At 39.3% G+C, this 22727-nt stretch overlaps 2 protein-coding genes across 3 annotated transcripts in view; one reads left to right on the forward strand and one right to left on the reverse strand.

The window, feature by feature from the left end:
• Positions 1-485: 485 nt before the first annotated feature.
• On the reverse strand, positions 486-4837 carry KIAA1143 (KIAA1143 ortholog). Of its 2 annotated transcripts, none has more exons than XM_004277896.4 (3): positions 4664-4837; positions 1625-1769; positions 486-741 (listed from the first exon to the last, which is right to left on the reverse strand). In XM_004277896.4, exons 1-3 carry the CDS (start codon positions 4769-4771, stop codon positions 524-526), a joined length of 471 nt encoding a protein of 156 aa, XP_004277944.1. In that variant the 5' UTR covers positions 4772-4837; the 3' UTR covers positions 486-523. The 2 variants fall into 2 exon arrangements, with proteins under 2 accessions (XP_004277944.1, XP_033257996.1); XM_033402105.1 differs by lacking the exon at positions 4664-4837 and adding an exon at positions 4425-4657.
• Positions 4838-4932: 95 nt separating this feature from the next.
• Positions 4933-22727, forward strand: part of KIF15 (kinesin family member 15) — a 74750-nt gene continuing 56955 nt past the window's right edge. Inside the window, exons 1-5 of the mRNA XM_004277897.4 lie at positions 4933-5050; positions 10979-11021; positions 11513-11696; positions 14449-14525; positions 18492-18529. Coding sequence (XP_004277945.1) covers positions 5032-5050; positions 10979-11021; positions 11513-11696; positions 14449-14525; positions 18492-18529 — 361 coding nt within the window. The 5' untranslated portion in view covers positions 4933-5031. The remainder of the gene's footprint in view (positions 5051-10978; positions 11022-11512; positions 11697-14448; positions 14526-18491; positions 18530-22727) is intronic.

The raw sequence follows: 22727 nt of genomic DNA on the forward strand, positions 1-22727 counted from the left end.
ATTAATGTCAGGATTTTGAATTGTATTGACCTAGAAAAATGCTCATGATACAACGTCAAGTGAGAAGCAGGACTGAGAACATACAGAATACAATCACAATTTTGTTTAGAAAAATATAATTTACATACACACACATCCCACACACAGGAAATAACAAAATGTTAGGGTTGTTAATGTATAGAGAGTTAGCAGTTCAGGTCAAAAGGGTATTGATGGATAGATATGTTTTATCTTACTGAATGTTTTCTGTATTTTCTAAATTTTCTCCAGTGAACGTGTATTATCTTTTTTTTTCCTTTTAATGTTTTATTTTTATTTTTTGGCTACACCGTGCAGCATATGGAATCTTAGTTCCCCAACCAGGGATCGAACCTGTGCCCCCTGCAGTGGAAGCATGAGGTCTTAACCACTGGACAACCAGGGAAGTCCCTAAACTTGTATTATAATAGGAAAAAAAGATGTTATTTAAAAAAATACTCCGTATGTTCTTAAAGAAGACTAAGTCCAAAATATTTATTTACACTTATTCATTTTCATCTTCATTGTCAAAAGAAAGGAGGCTACTATTTTTGATTTGCTTTTGTGAGTTTTTTTTAACTGAATCCTGCTTATTTATTTCATCTTCTTCATTTGTCTTCTTCTTTTTTGAGCTTGCTCTTAAACCGGAATATTTTTCATCTGAGGAACGCTTGACTGGTTTTCGATACATAATTCTTCCATCAGCTGAAGCTGGTTCTTCATCTGCAGCAAAAAACAAAGTTAAAAAACTTTCTTTCTCTCGTTATTTTGACTTTATCGGAGAGTCAAACGGCAAGAAAATCTCATACAGTATTTATGGATGTCCTTGAGTCAATTCAGTCTGGTCTTTTCCACTGCCTCTAGCTATATAGCCACAAGACATGCAGTCACTTAATAAAAACTCATGTACAGAGCGCAGTGGTTAAGAGTCCGCCTGCCAATGCAGGGGACACGGGTTCGTGCCCCGGTCCGGGAAGATCCCACATGCCGCGGAGCGGCTGGGCCCGTGAGCCATGGCCGCTGAGCCTGTGCGTCTGGAGCCTGTGCTCTGCAACAGGAGAGGCCACAACAGTGAGAGGCCTGCGTACCACAAAAAACAAAAAACAAAAACTCATGTACCGAATGAAGTATAGTGTAATATTGCCAGTCCCCAATTCATTACAATCAGGCTATATTTTTTAAGTATCTCGAAAAGAGATTGTTTGGAACTCCAGCATTTCCTCCTAAATCAATGTAATAAATACTACAAATAATGAAAAAAATACTATATAGCATACCACACACCAGGCACTAATTAAATACACCTCTGTTGACTAGTTTGTAAACCTAACCAGGTATTTTTTTAAAAAACAGGATGTTTTTACTTAAATTTGCACTTAATCCTTATAACAGCCCAATAAAGTGGGCACAACTTGTCCCCATTTTACTGATGAGGTAACTGAGGCTGAGAGGTGAAATAACTTGTTCAAGGTAACACATCTGGTAAGTGTTAAAGCCAAAGTTTGAACCTAGGACTGTCTCTTCAAACATACCATACCACTGTATAAAATGATTTCATACCTAACTCATTAAGTTGGTAGAAAAACCAGCTTACTTTCAGACATACCTGCTTTGGCAGCCTTTATTTCTGTTTTAATTTTCATGACTTCTTCAACTGATAGGTCTCCCTTTTTTAAAACCACCACTTGGGGCTGTTCATCTTCTTTGTCACTGTGATCACCATCTTCACCTGGGAGCTGAAGCTGGATTCTCTAGGAAAAAACACAAACATAACATTTAAGTTGCTGACCTTGAACTAAATACAACCACTGTCTCTGTGAGAAACTGTAATTACTAGAGTGAGAAAGGTAACATTATTGACTAAATGTGTTTGGCAATGAATTTTCAAGTAACTCTTAAAAATCTAACCTCACCAGAGTAGGGAAGAGGTCCACCTGCCAGTTATCCTGGGGTGCCTGTCCAAGGGAGCTGGTTTCCATTTCAGCAGGACCCCAGCTTGCAGTTCCTGAAGTCAGGGGCCCTCTGCTTCATGTTCTGCCAGCATTCAGCCTACTCAAGGTAGTGCTGACTACAGCAGTTCTCTCTGCTCTTCATCAACCCTTTTCATGTACACCTCTTCTCAAAGTGTGACAAAAAATAAACACCACCAAAGTACAGAAAACGGCAAGTAAAAGGTCCTCCTTCACCTACTTCTGCTTATCTTTACCCCCTTCCAGTAGCTTGTTTGGTGGGTATCCTAAGTGTTATTCTAAGTGTATAAAAATACGGAGGTACAGAAAACATTTTGTATACAAACAAGACACGGAACATACTACTATATGACTCGCTTCCTTTTTTCTTTTTAAATTATGAAATTTACCAAACATAAAAAAGTACAGAAAATAACAGAAACCATGCACTGACGCTACAGGTGCAACAAATGGTAATATTTGGCTAGTTGACTGAGATTTTTAAAAATGTCAGACATCATATAAGCCCCACTCACCCAAGTTTTTTACTCAAAAACATCTTTGCACAATGCCTTGAGATACATATGGCATCATCTATTTTTAAAAATCACGGCCCAGTATTTATACATATGGTTATCTCATGGTTTATTTGACCAATTCTTTTTAAGTAAAAATTTTGGTTGTTTCTAGTTTTTTTCTACTATAATAAAATTTTTGCACATGTTTTTGTTCACTTTTGCAAACTTACACATAGATAAATTCCTCGAATGGAAATGCTAGGTTGAAAGGCGTGCACACCCACCACACATTATTCAAATAGATGTCAGTCCACCTCTCACAGAGCCTTCATTGTCTCCCAAACAGGGCAACAAAGCCCTGCAGCTGTCCGACCACAGCTGTAATCTTAAACTATAAACTATAATTATATAGTGATTTCCCATGAAACTCTTTTCTTTTTGTTAACAGATTCCTAGAATGATTATACTGCCAAAATGATTAAGAATGAAGTTGGTTTCGCAAACACAGGAACCTGGGACATCTGTCTATGGAAAAGTCTGTTGATCAAATGTGTTAACCCGAATGACTGATATTAATTGGAAAGTTCCCCCACCCCGCCGCCCCGAGTTCTCCTAAGATAGCATTCTAAGCTGCAATCTTCAAGGTGTTAACTAGGCACACACATGATCATCACTAGGACCTGAAGCAAACTATAAAATTAGGTCCATATTCTCCTTATTGCTGAAACCATGTCCCTTTTCTCAAACTTCATCCTCTTTGCCATAGTCACTGTTTTTGGTCCTGGGGACCAGTCACTCCCTGATCATGTTATCTCTATCCAAACATGCTCCTTGTTGCCTACTGAATAGTCCATATGGCCTCACCTCTGTCAGTCCCTCAATCACTTCTAAACACAGTCAGTCCGTGACTCACTATCTCTACACCTTTACCCATGCTGTTCCTTTCATCTCTACCTGCTGACTTACCCATGCTCAAGATTCAATCTAAATGTCCCTTCCTCCATGAAGCCTTGCCTGACGATAACCACAGTCATCTAACCAATGTAACTTGTCACCCACTACTTGGTGCCACAGGCACTGTACTAGGAAAATATAGAGGGATTAAGATACTTAGAGTGTTCGATTTAGTGGTGGAGATACCCAAGAGAGTAAGTAGTTGCCATGCATAATGATGAGTATTGCAGATAAGATGCGGATAGAGTGAAGAGAAGAATAGAGGAGGAGTTACTGTCTGGGGGAGGTTCAAAAGGCTTCACTGAGGTGGTGACCTGTGAAGGCTGAGATGAGGCAGGCAGGAAGGTGTTAAAGAACAGGGCATTTTGGAGATCCATCTCTTTGTCCTTTCAGAGCCTGGCCCAGGGCCTGGATTTAGCACATACTCACTGGATTAACTGCACTTAAGTCAATCTTGTGTCCTTCTACTAAGTGACTTGAGGGGTGGGTCTTTGTGCAAGTGCTAGACACAAAGTGCTAAATAAATTCTCTATTTCTCCACACATGCCCTAAGCATAATAGACTCTTTCTATTAAAAAAGGTAGGGCAGATTTTGATGTGAATCAGTTCGGGTAGGAGCCTGGGGGAGCTTAGAAGTTGCCTCCCACCGATCCCCATTTCTAAACTATCCAGGTGTGGCTCCTTCCTGAAGCTCCTCTTCTTCTATTGAAAGCCAAGATACAAAAGGTTTTTGCTTTCCGTTTTTTTTTTTTTTTTTTTTTGGTGACAACAAGCACAGAAGTAGATCTAGGGCATTCGTTAAGGATGTTCCAGACTCAAGGCTTAGGATATCAGGTCATTTGATCAAGTGGCCTTAGTTTCTTTACCTGGAAAATGGGACGACGCTACCACCCACACTGCTAACTACAGGTTGTGCGATAAGCAAGTGAAAACGAAGAGAGACGAAAATCTTTCTTAACTGTCTACCAAGGACGAGGCGCTTTACCTGCGTGAAGTCATTTTCAAAAACACAGCAGCACTGTGAAAACGACAAATAGCTTCCTGGGCGAAAGAGGCAGTAGTTTGTTTGAAGATGACCAGCCTGGGGTCTGAGGACACTCGGACTAGGGGCCGGCCGCGGGTGCGAGGAGGGACCCATCAGTATCTGGCCTCCAAGTCAAGCCAGAAGCTGGAATTGGCGGAGCGGGCCGCATTTCTGCGGTAACGGGACTGGCCCGGGCTCACCTTGGTTTCTACCGTGGGCCCTTCCTCGTAGCCGATCCGTTCCTTGAAGCGGGCCAGGAACGCCGGCTCGGCTGGCCGCACGTACGACACCTGGTTCCGCTTGCTCATAGCCGCGCTAGGGAAAAACAGGACCCCAAAGCCGCCTGGAGACTGTACAGAGGCGACGGCGCTTACTCGTGACGTCACGTCGTCCCCGCCCCTCACACAGGGCCTGGCAACATGGCAGCCTCCGTGCTGGCGTCAACGTCCGACCTGAGCGCCAAATTTAAATTCGCGGCCATCTTGAGTGGGCGGAATCTCCGTGTGCGGCTGGGCTGGAAGTGAGAGCGGTCGCTCCGTCGGTCTCGGGATCGAGGGGTGAGGGCACCATGGCGTCCGGCTGCAAAAGTAAGTGAGAAACCCAGGCTTCGTGACCCCGTCTCCGCCCCCAAATACGAGCTTTCCTGCTGGGCGGGAAGGGCAGGAGCGGACTGAGCGGCGGGGGATGTTTGAAATCTCCCTCTGTCTCTCCAAGATAATACACTAATGGAACAGCTCTCTTCCCTTCCGTCTATGTGTTGGGCGCACGCTACGAGCCTGGCGCAATTCTAAGGTCTGGGGCTGAGCAGAGAACCGGAACCGAGCCCTCATCCAGGCGCTTGGCTCCTAAGCGACCTGTTGGTTCTTCCCTCCTGTTCTCGGTCCTGCCGTTTCGTCGCTGGCCTCTTCCCGAGTCCGGACCCGGGCTGCCTCTCTAGGTATCTTCGCCTGAGGGTCGGCCCCAGCTCTCAACTACCTTCTGCGTATTTCCACAATACTGACTTTCCTGAAGGGAAGAACTTATTCTTGTTCCAAGCTTGTCTTTCTCTTTTGGAGGGTCCGCTGTGGACTCTCCTTAGGTAAGGGACTTTTAAAGCACAGAATTCAGTAGTGTCTTTATATTCTCACAGTCCCTTTTTTCTTCTCCAGGAGACCCCTTCAATTTCTTCCTTTTTCTCAAGGAAGGGAGCCTGTCATTTTTGCTTTTGATAAACCGTTCAACTTTACTAATTTCTTGGTCCTTTGCTGCACCTGTATACGTGCTTCTTAGATCGCCTAACCCTTTACGGAGTCTTGGTTTTTTAAAGCTGATTTTGAGATGATTAGATGGATCTTTGTGAATGGTATGAACGGTAACGGGGCGATGCCTATGTTAGAAGATTGAACAAATGGTGAATTTTTGGTGTTTGAACCTTTCGATAACGTTAATGCTTTTAGCTGTCAATTGCAATTCTTTCCTGATACGTTTGTTGTTTTACTTACCTTTTAGGTCCATTATACCATTAACACCTCATTATGCTCTCTTTTTCCATCTAAAATGTTCCTTTTCCTCCCCCATTTTCAGTATTCAGGGAATATTAGCACACAAATTGGTATGTTATTGGAGCAAAATGTTGATCGCGCTTTCTGCACAATCACAGTGTTCAGTAGATCTGGACTCAAGCAAGAGAATTGATGTTTGTGATATTAGAGCATCTGTTTATTTAATGGAAAGTGACATATGTATGTGACTATGTTAAAGGACTCTGTCCTGTCTGTACACATCAAGAAGTGATGGGAGAGCTTCCCTGGTGGCACAGTGGTTAAGAATCCGCCTGCCAGTGCAGGGGACACAGGTTCGATCCCTGGTCCGGAAAGATCCCACATGCTGCAGAGCAACTAAGCCCGTGCACCACAACTACTGAGCCTGCTCTCTGGAGCCGGCGAACCACAACTACTGAGCCCATGTGCCGCAACTACTGAAGCCCTCATGCCTAGAGCCCATGCTCCGCAACAAGAGAAGCCACCGCAATGAGAAGCCCGCCCACTGGAATGAAGACCCAACACAGCCCAAAATAAATAAATAATTTTTTTTTAAAAAGTGATGGGAGCAAGGGTATTCACAGCTCCCCTTTATAATGGTGGTGATTTCCATGGGGAACTCTCCTGCTCCTTTAAGTTTGTTAGCAAAGTTGAGGTTGATGACATCCCAGGTAAGTGCATTCCCAGCAGGCTTAGAGACCGGGAACATGAAGTGAGAACACAGGGAAGGAGAGAGCCCATGCAGTGCTCCCTGCAGCTCTTACTTTTTGCTCATGAAGGTTATTTCTTGTGACAACACTGGCACCATGGGTTGCTGACTGAAATCAGAGAAATGAGAATGTGAAATAACCCTCATGAAATTGACTGAGTTTAAGAGTCCCTTTCTGAACTTAATCATATTTGGCTAGATGATCCATAGCTATCTGGACTGCAGAGTAAGCATCTAAGGTTTGTTTGTTTGTTTGTTTTTATTGAAGTATAGTTGACTTACAATGTTTCAGGTGTACAGCAAAGTGATTCAGTTACATATATATATATATTTTCTGATTGTGTCATCTGCCCACTCTAAATTCTTTTTTGTTTTTTTAACTTTTAATTTTATATTGGAGTATAGCCAATTAACAATGTTGTGATAGTTTCAGGTGCAGGGCAAGGCGACTCAGCCATATATATACATGTATCCGTTCTCCCCCAAACTCCCCTCCCATCCAGGCTGCCACATAACATTGAACAGGGTTCCCTGTGCTATACAGTAGGTCCTTGTTGGTTACCCATTTTAAAATATAGCAGTGTGTACATGTCAATCCCAAACTCCCTAACTATCCCTTTGCCCCACCCTTCCCTCCTGGTAACCATAAATTCGTTCTCTAAGTTTGTGAGTCTGTTTCTATTTTGTAAATGAGTTCATTTGTATCATTTCTTTTTAGATTCTGCTTATAAGTGATATCATTCTCCTTCTCTGTCTGACTTAACTTCACTCAGTATGACAATCTCTAGGTCCGTCCATGTTGCTGCAAATGGCATTATTTCATTCTTTTTAATGGCTAATATTCCATTGTATATATGTACCACATCTTCTTTATCCATCTTGTTGCTTCCATGTCTTTGCTATTGTAAGCAGTACTGCAATGAACACTGGGGTGCATGTATCCTTTCGGACCATGTTTTTCTCTGGATATGTGCCCAGGAGTGGGATTGCAGGGTCATATGCTAGCTCTTATTGTTGAATTGTCTATTTCTCCCTTCATTTCTTGTCATGTATTTTGGTGCTTTGTTACTAGGTGAATATATATTTGTTATTTTTTTTTAAGTAATTAATTTTATTTTTGGCTGCGTTGGGTCTTCGTTGCTGCATGTGGGCTTTCTCTAGTTGAGGTGAGCGGGGCCTACTCTTCATTGCAGTGCGCGGGCTTCTCATTGCGGTGGCTTCTCTTGTTGTGGACAATGGGCTCTAGGTGCGTGGGCTTCAGTAGTTGTGGCTCACGGGCTCTAGAGCGCAGGCTCAGTATTTGTGGCGCACGGGCTTAGTTGCTCTGCAGCATGTGGGATCTTCCCGGACCAGGGCTCGAACCCGTGTCCCCTGCATTGGCAGGTGGATTCTTAACACTGCACCACGAGGGAAGTCCCTAAGTATATGTTTATATCTGTGTTATCTTCCTGGTCGTTTGACCCTTTTATCATTATAAAAAATGATCTTCTTTATCTCTGGTAACTTTGTTTTAAAGTCTGTCTGAAACCTGTATAGCCACTCCTGCTTTCTTGTGATTGCTGTTTGCATGAGATAATCTTTTTTCATCCTTTTACTTTCCATATGTTTATATGTTTGAATCTAAAGTGTGTTTCCTTTAGATAGTATATAGTTGGAGCATGTTTTTTCATCTTAGTCTGACAATCTCTGCCCCTTGATTGGGTTGTTTTAATCTATTCACATGTTATTGATTTGGTTGTATTCACATCTGCCATTTTACTTTTCATTTTCTATGTGTCACATGTTTTTTATGTTTCTCTGTTCCACCTTTACTGCTTTTTTAAAAAAAAATTTATTGGATTATAGTTTATTTACAATGTTGTGTTAGTTTCAGGTGTACAGCAAAGTGAATCAGTTATACATATATATAATGCATATATCCACTCTTTTTAAAATTCTTTTCCCATGTAGGCCATTACAGAGTATTGAGTAGAGTTCCCTGTGCTATATAGTAGGTCCTTATTAGTTATTTATTTTATATATAGTAGTGTGTATATGTCAATCCTAATCTCCCAATTTATCCCTCCCCACTTGTTATGCCCTGGTAGCCATAAATAATTTGTTTTCTACATCTGTGACTCTATTTCCATTTTGTTACTGCTCTTTTTTTTTTGGAGGGGGGCCACACCACATGCAGGATATTAGTTCCCCGACCAAGGATCGAACTCGTGCTCCCAGCAGTGGAAGTGTGGAGTCCTAACCACTGGACCACCAGGGAACTCCCTGCTTTCTTTTTTTGAAGTTTTTTTTTTTAATGATTGCTCTAGGGTTTAACATATACATCTTAACAGTGTCAGCTTTTATTTTTGGCTGCGTTGGGTCTTCGTTGCTGTGCGCTGGCTTTCTCTAGTTGCAGCGAGCAGGGGCTATGTAGCTTTATTCCCTTTCACCCCCTTCTTTGGTATTATTATTAAACAAGTTACATCTATTGTTAAAAACCCAACAATACATTACTTTACCATCTTTAGTCATTTCCTTAGGTTGTTACAGCTTTGTTCCTACCCACCTTCCTTGTGCTATTATTGGCAAATATACATATGTTTCTATATGTTGTAGGCCCAACAATACATTATATACATATTATTTTATCCAATTGTTTTGTAATTCAAGTAAGGGGAGGAGCAAATAGGCATTTCTATTGTTTTTTATAATTACATAATCACTGTTACCTGGTGCTCTTTGATGTTTTTCATGTAGATTTGAATTTTACTGTCTGTGGTCACTACTTTCAGGCTGAAGAACTTCCTTTATTATTTCTTGTAAGGTGGGCCTTCTAACAACAAACTCTAATTCCTCTGGCCTCTGTTGTTTCTGCTGAGAGTCAGCTGTTAATCTGATTGGGGTTCTCTCATGGGTAATGACTCTCAGCATTTTTACTATGATGTATCTGTGGATCTGCGTGTGTTTATCCTTTTTGGAATTTGTTGAACTTCCTGGATGTGTAGATTGCTTTTTAATGAATTTGGGAAGTTTTTGGCCATTATTTCTTTGAATTTTTTCTGTTCTTTCTCTTTCTTTCTCTTCTGTTCCTTCTCCTGATACTCCCCATTTATGTATGTTGGTATGCTTAATGACGTCCCACATTTCTCTGAGTCTCACTTCACTTTTCTTCATCCTTTTTTCTCTCTGTTCTTTGACTTTTATAATCTCTATTGATCTATCTTAGAGCTTGCTTGTTCCTTTTTCTGCCAGTTCAAGTCTACTTTGAGCCATTCAAGCGAATTTTTATTTCACTTGATACACTTTTCAACTCCAGAGTTTCCATTTGTTTCTTTTTTATAATTTTTCTTTATTGCTATTCTCTATTTGGTGTGGACATTGTCCTCATACCTTCCTTTAATTCTTAATTTTGATTTCCTTTAGTTCTGTACATGTTTATAATGGCTACTTTGAAGTCTTTTCCTGACAAACCCAGCATGTAGGCACTGTCACAGGCAGTTTCTGATGCCTGCTTTTTTTCTGGTTTATGGATCATACTTTTTTGTTTCTTTGAATTCCTTGTAATTTTTTTGTTAGAAACTTGACATCTTAGATTATATGTTGTAGCACCTCTGGGTACTGGTGTCCCCATCCTCTAGGATTTATTACTTACAGCAAGAGGAGAATGAATACCTGGATCTTTCCCAAAGCAGTCTCTCCCTGAACAGCAAAATTGGGGAAGTTTTAAGCTAAGCGTACATACATATTCATGAAGGGACTTGATTGAACTGAGGAAATTTAGCATAGAGTTGGGGCAAAGGTCGACAGAGTCCAAGCCTTAGTCGATTGAAGTCTGGAGGGTCACTATCGTAATTCCATCCTCCACCTGACTATGGGCCTTAGTTCCTGCAGAACTCAAAGGTATGTTATTATGTATATCCCTTGAGGAACCTGGACGCTGCCCCAAGGCTGCACTGTGGTTTCTCAACTGCTCCTCCTTGTTTCTACATTTCCTGCCTTAAGGTCATTAATTATTGAGACCTGTTTGAGGGCAAGCATTGCGCCAGGCTTAGACCACAAAATGGCTTAGACCAAAATGGGTTCTCTTATGTCAAGAAAGCCATTCCTGGTTCTCTTTCTCCGGGGACCCCTTAACCTATCTGCTTACAGTTAGAATGGAGTGGAAGATCTAGGCTTGTCCCCTGTCACGCCCAGGCCAGGGAGCCGGGAGACTGAGGAGTGTCAGCAACTGAAGAATAGGCTGGAAGAATGGGGTTTTCATGTTGTACTTTTAAAAACCTTTAATGACTTCTTATCTTTTTTTCTAGCTGAGTTACGCAGTGTGACAAATTGTCAGTCTAACCAACCAAGGTAAGGAAAAAATCTTATTGATGAGACCAAAAGAATTAGGAATGTAGTATTCCTAAAACAACCATTTAGCATAGTAAGTAAGGGTTCCTTGTTTCAGCATTAAGCTTTGTCCTCGGCTACCTGGAAATATGGAAAAATCACATCTCCTCCCCAGCCCCTGTCCCCTCACCTTCCAGGCTAAAAGATGGAATCAGTAACATAATTCTCCCTTGGGATGACTTACTTTATTATTGCTATTAAAAAGGAAGTCAGAGACAAGCAGAGCTTAGAGCTGCCTTTCAGATGATTTCAAGTAAAGGCTTTTGAAGTTGGCTGATGTGAAGCAAATCAGTAAAGGGTGTGGGTTATGGGAGACTCTTGATAAAAGGTAAACGTAAATGGGTAGATCTCATACTTTATTGGGGAAACTCAGACTAGAAACACTAGAGGCAATATGAAGCTTAGATCCTTTTTCTCCAGTAAACTTAGCTGCTATATTTTTTTGTCTTTAGTAATGAAGGCGATGCTATCAAAGTTTTTGTGCGAGTTCGCCCACCTACAGAGGGTTCTGGATCAGCTGATGGAGAGCAAAACTTATGCCTATCTGTGCTGTCCTCTACGACTGTCCGGCTGCACTCCAACCCTGAGCCCAAAACCTTCATATTTGATCATGTGGCAGAAATGGACACCACTCAGGTAATGATGATTTTGGGAACTAAACTTTTCATTTGGAACATATAAGATTCTGTTATTTGGGAGGATTTCACTTCTGGTCTCTTTAGTTTGACAGATCTCAGATAAGGAAGCTCAAACATTCCATAAATATTTAAAATTTAATATTTTTCTTCCTTCATCAGACTTTGTACTAGAATGACAAGCCTGCTTTATTTTCCCTCTCCAACCTGTGATGGAGGTTGGTGAAGGTGTACTTTTCAGAGCCACTTGGATGATTGATAAGTAAAGTTGAACTGCCTAGTTTAAGAAGAATGTCTTTCTTTTTTTTTTTTTTTGCGGTACGCGGGCCTCTCACTGTTGTGGCCTCTCCCGTTGCGGAGCACAGGCTCCGGACGCGCAGGCTCAGCGGCCATGGCTCACGGGCCCAGCCGCTCTGCGGCATTTGGGATCCTCCCGGACCCGGGCACGAACCCGTGTCCCCTGCATCAGCAGGTGGACTCTCAACCACTGCACCACCAAGGAAGCCCAAGAAGAGTGTCTTAGTTCTGGCTGCCATTACACAAATATCATAGACTGGGTGGTTTAAACAACAAGCATTTATTTCTCACAGTTCTGGAGGTTGGGAATCCAAGATCAAGTGCAAGAGATCCAGCGTCTGGTGAGGACTCACTTCCTGGCTTGTAGACAGCTGTCTTCCACTGTGTCCTCACACGGTGGAGAGAGAGAATTCTCTGTGTCTCTTCTTATAAGGGCACTACAGGCATACCTCACTTTATTGCACTTTTTAGATACTGTGTTTATTTACAATTGAAGGTTTGTGGCAGCTCTGCGTTGAACAACTCCATTACCATCATTTTTCCAACAGCACTGTTCACTTCATGTCTCTGAGTCACATTTTGGTCAATATTTCTTGAAATATTTTGTTCTTTTTTGTTATTATGGTGCTCTATGATCAGTAACCTTTGATGTTACTATTGTAATTGTTTTGGCATTTTTTAGCAATAAAGTATTTTTAAATTAAGACATGTACATTGTTTTCTTAGAAATAATGCTATTGCACACTTACTAGACTACAGTATAGTACAAATATAACTTTTATATGCACTGAGAAACCAAAAAGTTCATGTGACTTGCTTTATTGCTATATTCACTTTATTGAGCTCATCTGGAAACGAACCCACAATATCTCCGAGGTGTGCCTGTACTGCTATCCTGAGGGCTCCACTCTCATGACTAATTACCTCCCAAAGGCCCCATCTCCAAATACCATCACATTGGGGATTAGTGTTTCAACATATGAATTTTGGGGAGACATTCAATCCATAGCAGAGAGTGATTGATTTAAGATTACTATGGTGTTGGGACTCCCTCGGCGGTCCAGTGGTTAAGACTCCGCGCTTCCAATGCAGGGGGGCACGGGTTTGATCCCTGGTTGGGGAACTAAGATTCCACATGCCGCAAGACATGGCCAAAAAAAACAAGATTGCTATGGTGTCAATAACTTTTTCTAATTAAGGACAATTTAGTTAAAATCTAGCTAGCACTATTCAATAGAACTTTCTGCAGTGATGGAAATGTTCTGTAAATGTGCTGTCCATTACATTAGCCTCTAGATACACATGGCTATTTAAGTTTAAATTAATTAAGATTAATTAAAATTTCAAATTCACCTTTTCAGATTAATTTCTCAGATGCCCTAGCCACATGTGGCTGTTGAGCACTTGAAATATGACTAGTGCATCTGAGGACCTGACTTTTAATTTTTATTTAATTTTAATTAATGTAAGTAATAGCCACATATGGCTAATGGCTGCTGCATTGGACATCACACATCTTGATTATTCCCTCATACACATGGATGTTTTTGGTGAGACATGTAGGTCTTTAGATCTTTTTTCATCTAGGGCATGGCTGGACAATGGAAATAGAAAGTGAGGCATATATATAACTTAACATTTTCTAGTAACCACATCTTTGGTCGTGCTGTGCTGCTTGCAGGATCTTAGTTCCCCAACCAGGGATTGACCCCGGGCCCTCAGCAGGGAGAGCGCAGAGTCTTAACCACTGGACCACTAGGGATTTCCCTAGTAGCCACATTTTTAAAAAGTAAAAAAGAAACAGGTAAAATTAGTTTTAATTCTGTATCTTATTTAACCCAGTATATCTAAAATACCATTTCAACATGTAAGGAACATAAAGCAAGTTATTAATGAGATATTTTTCCATTCTTTTTTTTTTCATGTTCAGTCTTCCAAAACTGGTGTATGTTTTATACTTACAACACATCTCAAGTTGGACTAGCCACATTTCAGGTGCTCTGTAGCCATATGTGGCTCATGGCTTCTATACTAGACAATGCAGATCTACGAATTCTTGCATTGTTGATAAGGCTGCATCTATTTATATATAAAAATGAAAATAAAAATCAGATATTGATTATTTAGTATAAGCTTGTGGGAAAAGTACTGAAGAACATATAGGGCTATGTATTTTATGCTAATACCAGTATAATATTGCATGCAGTATGCAAAATTCTATATAAACTCTAGATGTGAGGTTTAAATCTATAATTGCATAGGAGATTAATGGACATAATTATGTTTACAGTTTTATCATCTTAGCTATTTTAGCCTTTTTCCTATAGTAGATATAATTTTCATGTTATTGCAAATGAAAATTTGCACACAAATTTTATTATATTTTAGAATGTAGTTTAGGAAAAATGTTTTCATTTTTGTGAAATGTTAACATATTTGGTGCTTAACATTTATAGGAGTCTGTGTTCTCAACTGTGGCCAAAGGCATTGTGGAGTCTTGCATGAGTGGCTATAATGGTACCATCTTTGCATAGTAAGTTGTTCACTGTTTCCTTATACAAGGGTACAATAGTAAGTGCTTCTGTTTGTTTCCTGTGGCTTCTGTAACAAATGACCACATACTTAGTGGCTTGAAACAACACAAATTTATTCTTACAGTTCTGTAAGTCAGGAGTTTGACGCCAGTCTCTGAGCTAAAATAAAGGTGTCAGCAGGGCTGTGTTCCTTTCTGAAAGCTCTAGAGGAGAATCTGTTTTCCGACTTCTAGAGGCCATCTGCATTATTTGGCTTACAGCCCCCTTTCTCCATCGTCCAAGCCAATGACATGCAACTCTTGCTCTTCCTTAGTCATGTTGCTCTCTGACTAAGGTGGGCACGCTCTTTAATTTTAAGGGCTCATGTAATCTGATTGGCCCCACCTGTGTAAGCAAGGTGGAAGGGATTAAACTCTACCTCCTGGAGAGGATCTACATGTTATCTGGGATTCTTCTGTAAGGAAGATTTGTCTTTTTGCCCCCATTAATTAATTAATTCATTTGTATGGTAGGGATTTACATATATTTATATCATACTTTGGGTTATAATCTAATGCTACATTATGTTTATCTTGTTGCTTACATTGTTCTAGCTTGGCCATTGGGAGCTTTTAGGGGTTGGTTTCTGTGTCCCTTTGACATGTCACATCCTTTTTTTTTTGAGCACTTCCTTTATGATGCTACAGTACGCTCCTGGCTCATCATATATTTTCCCTGTCTGAGACCTAGAATCAGCCATTTTGGCAAGGAGCCCTGGTTCCTTTTGTTGGAGAATGGTGTTTAGAAACTAAGGCACTCGGTGTGTTTGTTGCTACTGGAGTGTCATTGCTTCTAGGCCTTTTCAGCAGACAGAGCTAGGTAATATATGTATGTATACTAAGTCATATATACAGACATATCTATAATTGTTTCTGTTTCTATCCATTTCTATATACAGTAAGGTAAACTTGAGTTCATACTGATGTCTCTGACTCTAATCCAAGGGTTTAGAATCCACATGGGTTCATTCTAGCCTTCCTTTCTTGTTTATCTGTAACTTCCCTTGCTGACAGTGAGAAACCCGGGCTCCCACTGCTACCATCCGTTTATTTATTTGTTCATCCCCAGTACACATGTAAAGCAGTTTCAGAATTGTTAGCCTGTATCCCTGTGAAGAACAGATTTACTGCATGCAGTGTTTATGTACAGATCCTTTTTTTTTTTTCCTTAAGTCCTACAATTTCTAGTCAGAACCTCATTTTGTAAACTTACTTGGGCCAGCCCCTTTTCCACCTACACCTTTCAGTGCAGTATGTCATGAACTTGTAATTCAATTAGATACATTCCATCCTGGGGTCTCTGACATCCTAGTTGATGTGTTTTGTTTGTTTATTTAGTTTGCATGCTTTAAAGTTCACCCTTTGTGATGTACAGTTGCATAGTGTTTTGACAAATGCAGAGACCCAAGCATTTAGCACACCTATTGAAGAGAACAGTTTCTCCACCTTCAAAGTTCCTCCTGTTTGTCCCATTCATCGTCAGCCATTCCCTCCCGCCGCCCCCCCCCCCCCCGCAACCTCTGGATACACTAATAAATTTTCCATTCCTATAGCTTTGCCTTTCCCAGAGTGTCATATGATTGGAATCATATAATATGTAGCCTTTTGGTTCTGGCTTTTTTCATTTAGGATTTGTCTATGTTGTTGCATGCATCAGTAGCTTTTGCTTTTTCTTTCTTTCCTTTTTTTTTGCCGAGTAGTATTTTACTGTGTGGATTTACCACCGTTTTTTTATTCACTCCCCTGTTAAAGGATATCTTGGTTGCTTCCAGTTTTTAGCAATTATGAATAAAGTTGCTACAAACATTCAAATATTGGGTTTTGTGTGAACATAAGTTTCCAAATCACTTGAGTAAATATGTAGGAATACATTGCTGGGTCATATAGTATAAGAAACTGTCAATCTGTCTTCCAAATATATATTGAAAGTGCATGATGATGGGAATTCCCTCGTGGTCCAGTGGTTAGGACTTGGTGCTTTCACTGCCGAGGGCCTGGGTTCAATCCCTGGTCGGGGAACTGAGATTCTGCAAGGCTCACAGCGCAGCCAAAAAAAAAAAAAAAAAGTGCATGTTGATTCTGAATTTCTAAATGCTGGCAGCCTTAAAATACTGCTCTAGGTTTAATGTTGGAATGTAAGCTGACAACCTTGGCAGTTCTAGAAGGTCATTTTTTTTACAAGGTGAATCATTTCAGATTTATTTCATAAATAGGAATATAATTTGTAGTACAATTATTTTTTCCTTTTCTTCTAGCAATAAACTTCCTAATTTTATTTAGGACCAGAGGTTTTTAATAGGATGTAGTGAATTATGTAATTAATTTTGAGCAGCTGATGCTTTTTTTGTGTGTTTGCCCTTGGTTCATCTGTAATTGGCTCAAAATACAAGAAAATAAAAAATAAGAAGTTTAAAGCTTGGATTCATCTTGTGCACAAATTCTTCCTTGAAAATTTGCCTTTGCCTTTCATGCTTACTTTTCAGTTGTGTTCAGCAGAACTAAATATTCTCTCTTGACCCATGAAGCAGATAACCATTTTCTCATGTCTTCTCAAGAAAAAAAAAGATTTTTTTTTCCACAGAATATTTTGAGTGGTAGAGTTCAAAAATCAATTTGAAATAAGAGCCACAATTACCAGAGATTATATATCTTCAGAACTGTTTTCTTTGAAGATCCTTAAGCATACTAATTATAATATTTAATTTGAAAATTGCTTTTGGTAGTCAAGGGCAGAAATGAGAAACATATGGAGAGAAGTGAGCATTGGTTTATTGGTTGGTTGAGCATACCTTCTGGTTTACCTTAGACAGTCTCAATTCTAGAGTTATTGTTAATAGTGTCCCCTTCACTTTCAAGTAGGATGCTCAACAGTATCCATTTCTATTTTGAGTTAACTGAAGAACTTTTTTCCCCCTACTTCCGAAAGAAAGAGGTAACCAACTAGATTATACTGTTTTCTAGCTCTTGGGGCATTGAACCAAAAAGTAAACTCAAAATTTTATATTTGTGCCATGAGTCCAATGTAACCACATTTAACATCCTAACTGACATCTATCTTCAACATAAATTTTTATTTTGTTTTTATTCTTTTAATATTTATTTATATTTATTTTGGCTGCACCAGGTCTTAGTTGCAGCACGTGGGATCTTTAGTTGCGGCATGTGGACTTTTAGTTGTGGAATGCATGCAGGATCTAGTTCCCTGACCAGGGATCAAACCTGGGCCCCCTGCATTGGGAGCATGGAGTCTTACCCACTGGACCACCAGGGAAGTCCCTAAATTTTAACTTTAGTTTTTTGTTTCTCCTGTTTCTTGGTGTACCTGAGGAGATATGACACTATACAAAAAAAAAAAAAAAAAAAAAAAAATCAAGCCTATAGCATAAGGATGTTTTTAATTGCTTTATTTTTAAATGAAGACATCTTAGTATCTTTTAAAGGCAGAATTTAGGAAGAGAATTGCTGCATTATTTAGAATAGCAAAAATTGGAAAAAAGTTTCTAGTTGGTTCTGATTAAATAAATTATGATACATTCATGGAATACTATGTAGCCATTAAAAATAAAGAGGCAGATCTCTATTTACCAGCATAGAAAGATGCGTGAGATAAAAATTAAGGGAAAAAAACAGGTTGCAGAGAAGTATGAATAGCATCATTCCAATTTTGTGAATAAAAATTAAATGAAAACTCTGATGGCCATGTCTGTATAATCCAGAAGCATTTATTAGACAGTTAAGAGTGGTTAAGTCTTAGTGGTAGAATAGGAGAGAAAGAACATGTATCATTCACTTTTTACCTGATATAATTTTAAAAACGAAAGACAGTTCTTTGTGGGGAAAATTTATATACTAGTAGACCATATTAAAATAGAGTAGTCTTCTAAATTTCATGTATGAAAATAATATATGAAACATTCTTTTTTACAGTGGACAGACTGGTTCAGGGAAAACATTTACTATGATGGGTAAGTAAATTAGAGATTAACATTTACTGGCTTAGTCTACTTTTTTTGTGATGACAGAACTTAGTATATTTTTTGGAAAGGAATACTTTCTGGTATATGATGTTGACCTCATAAAATTAAGGTTATTTCCCAAGCTTCTGTCAGATTGCAACTTCCATTATAGCAAAGTCTGTGTTTTTAGCTATGTTCCCAGCTCAATGCTTAGCACAGAGTATGTGCTCAATGAACAATTTTTGAAGTGGGTTTAATGAGTTTTTATATATTATGTACCTGTATAACCACTACCCAGACCAAGATTCCTAGTCAGTAACTACTCCCACTCTGTCCCCTGACATATGTATTACTCTGACTTCTGTCATCACTAGTTTCGCTTGTTTTTGCACTTCTACAAATGAAATTTTACTGTATTTACTCTTTTATGTATGGCTTCTTTCTCTCAGCCTGAGGTTTGTCAGATTCACTAATGTTATGGCATGTAGTAGTAGTTTATTTCCATTACTGTATAATTATTGTATGAATATAACACATTTTCTATTATTTTTTAATAGATCTTTACTGGAGATAATTGCTTCACAATACTGTGTTAGTTTCTGTTGCATGGCAAAGCGAATCAGCCATATGCATACATATATCCCCATATCTCCTCCCTCTTGAACCTCCCTCCCATTGTCCCTATCCCACCCCTCTAGGTCATCGCAAAGCACTGAGCCGATCTCCCTGTGCTATGCTGCTGCTTCCCACCAGCCAACTATTTTACATTCGGTAGTGTATATATGTTGACGCTACTGTCGCTTTGCACAGCTTCACCCTCCCACCACATGTCATCAAGTCCATTCTCTATGTCTATCTCTTTATTTCTGCCCTGCAACTAGGTTCATCAGTACCATTTTTTTTTTTTAGATTCCATATATATTTGTTAGCATATGGTATTTGTTTTTCTCTTTCTGACTTACATCACTCTGTGTGACAGACTCTAGGTCCATCCACCTCACTACAAATAACTCAGTTTCATTTGTTTTTATGGCTGAGTAATATTCCATTGTATATATGTGCCACATCTTCTTCATCCATTCATCTGTCATTGGACATTTAGGTTGGTTCCATGTCCTGGCTATTGTAAATAGTGCTGCAATGAGCATTGGGGTGCATGTGTCTTTTTGAATTATGGTTTTCTCAGGGTGTATGCCCAGTAGTAGGATTGTTGGGTCATATGGTAATTCTATTTTTAGTTTTTTGAGGAACCTCCATACTGTTTTTCATAGTGGTTGTATCACTTTACGTTCCCACCAACAGTGCAGGAGGGTTCCCTTTTCTCCACACCCTTTCCAGCAATTATTGTTTCCAGCTTTTTTGATAATGGCCATTCTGACCGGCATGAAGTGATACCTCATTGTAGTTTTGATTTACATTTTTCTAATAATTAGTGATGTTGAGCATCTTTTCATGTGCCTCTTGACCATCTGTATGTCTTCCTTGGTGAAATGTCTATTTATGTCTTCTGCCCATTTTTTAACTGGATTGTTTGTTTTTTTCGTATTGAGTTCCATAAGCTGTTTGTATATTTTGGAGATTAATCCTTTGTCTGTTGTTTCATTTGCAAATATTATCTCCCATTCTGAGCATTGTCTTTTTGTCTTGTTTATAGTTTCCTTTGCTGTGCAAAAGCTTTTAAGTTTAATTAAGTCCCATTTGTTTATTTTTGTTTTTATTTCTGTTACTCTTGGAGGTGGATCAAAAAAGACCTTGCTGTGGTCTATGTCAAAGTGTGTTTTTCCTCTAAAAGTTTTATAGTGTCTGGTCTTACGTTTAAGTTTTTAATCCATTTGGAATTTATTTTTGTATATGATGTTAGGTAGTGTTCTAATTTCATTCTTTTACATGTAGCTGTCCAGTTTTCCCAGCATCACTTGTTGAAGAGGCCGTCTTTTCTCCATTGTATGTTCTCGCCTCCTTTGTCATAAATTAGGTGCCCATATGTGTGTGGGTTTATCTCTGGGCATTCTGTCCTGTACCACTGAGCTATATTTCTGTTTTTGTGCCAGTACCATATTGTCTTGATTACTGTAGCTTTGTGGTGGAGTTTGAAGTCAGGGAGCCTGACTCCTCCAACTCCATTTTTCTTTCTCAAGATTGCTTTGGCTATTCGGTGTCTTTTGTGTTTCCATACGAATTGTAAGATTTTTTTGTTCTAATTCTGTGAAAAATGCCATTGGTAATTTGATAGGGATTGCATTGAATCTGTAGATTGCTTTCGATAGTATAGTCATTTTCACAATATTGATTCTTCCAATCCAAGAACATGGTATATTTCTGTTTATGTCATCTTTGATTTCTTTCATCAGTGTTTTATAGTTTTCTGAGTACAAGTCTTTCGCCTCTTTAGGCAGGTTTATTTCTAGGTATTTTATTCTTTTTGTTGCAGTGATAAATGGGAGTGTTTCCTTAATTTCTCTTTCTGATTTTTCATTGTTGGTATATAGGAATGTCAGAGATTTCTGTGCATTAATTTTGTATCTTGCAACCTTACCAAATTCGTTGATTAGTTCTAGTAGTTTTCTGGTGGCACCTTTAGGATTTTCTATGTATAGTATCATGTCATCTGCAAACAGTGACAGTTTTACTTCTTCTTTTCCAATTTGTATTCCTTTTATTTCTTTTTCTTCTCATTGCTGTGGCTAGGACTTCCAAAACTATGTTGAATATGAGTGGTGAGAGTGGACATCCTTGTCTTGTTCCTGATCTTAGTGCACATGCTTCCAGTTTTTCACCACTGAGCATGATGCTTGCTGTGGGTTTGTCATATATGGCCTTTATTATGATGAGGTGAGTTCCCGCTATGCTCATTTTCTGGAGAATTTTTGTCATAAATGGGTGTTGAATTTTGTCAAAAGCTTTTTCTGCATCTATTGAGATGATCATATGGTTTTTATTCTTCAGTTTGTTAATATGGTGTATCACATTGATTGATTTGCATATATTGAATCCTTGCATCACTGGGATAAACCCCACTTGATCACGGTGTATGATCCTTTTAATGTGCTGTTGGATTCTGTTTGCTAGGATTTTGTTGAGGATTTTTGCATCTATGTTCATCAGTAATATTGGTCTATAATTTTCTTTTTTTGTGATATCTTTTTCTGGTTTTGGTATCAGGGTGATGGTGGCTTTGTAGAATGAATTTGGGAGTGTTCCTCCCTCTGCAATTTTTTGGAGGAGTTTGAGAAGGATTGGTGTTAGCTCTTCTCTAAATGTTTGATAGAATTTGCTTGTGAAGCCATCTGGTCCTGGACTTTTGTTTGTTGGAAGATTTTAAATTCTGGTTTCAATTTCATTACTTGTGATAGGACTGCTTATATTTTCTAATTCTTCCTGGTTCAGTCTTAGAAAATTGTACCTTTCCAAGAATTTGTCCATTTCTTCGTGGTTGTCCATTTTTTTGGCATATGGTTGTTGCAGTAGTCTCTTATCATCCTTTATATTTCTGCAGTGTCAGTTGTGATTTCTCCCTTTTCATTTCCAATTTCATCGATCTGCGTCCTCTCCCTTTTTTTCTTTCTTTTTTTTTTTTTTTTGAGGTACGCAGGCCTCTCACTGTTGTGGCCTCTCCTGCTGCGGAGCACAGGCTCCGGACGCACAGGCTCAGCGGCCATGGCTCACAGGCCCAGCCGCTTCGCAGCATGTGGGATCTTCCCGGACTGGGGCACGAACCCGTGTCCCCTGCATCGGCAAGCAGACTTTCAACCACTGCGCCACCAGGGAAGCCCTCCCTTTTTTTCTTGATGAGTCTGACTAAGGATTTATCAATTTTGTTTATCTTCTCGAAGAACCAGCTTTTATTTTTATTGATTTTTGCTATTGTTTTCTTCGTTTCTATTTCATTTATTTCTGCTCTGATCTTTATGATTTCTTTCCTTCTACTGACTTCGGGTTTTCTTTGTTCTTCTTTCTCTAGTTGTTTTAAGTGTAGGGTTATATTGTTTATTTGAGATTTTTCTTGTTTCTTGAGGTGAGATTGAATTGCTGTAAACTTCCCTCTTAGAACTGCTTTTGCTGCAACCCATAGGTTTTGGGTCATCGTGTTTTCATTGTCATTTGTTTCTATGTATTTTTTAATTTCTTCTTTGATTTCTTCAGTGATCTCTTGGTTATTTAGTAGCACAGTGTTTAGCCTCCAGTGTTTTTTACACTTTTTTTCATA

This window comes from Orcinus orca, chromosome 10, assembly GCF_937001465.1.
Source record: "Orcinus orca chromosome 10, mOrcOrc1.1, whole genome shotgun sequence".
NCBI lineage: Eukaryota > Metazoa > Chordata > Mammalia > Artiodactyla > Delphinidae > Orcinus > Orcinus orca.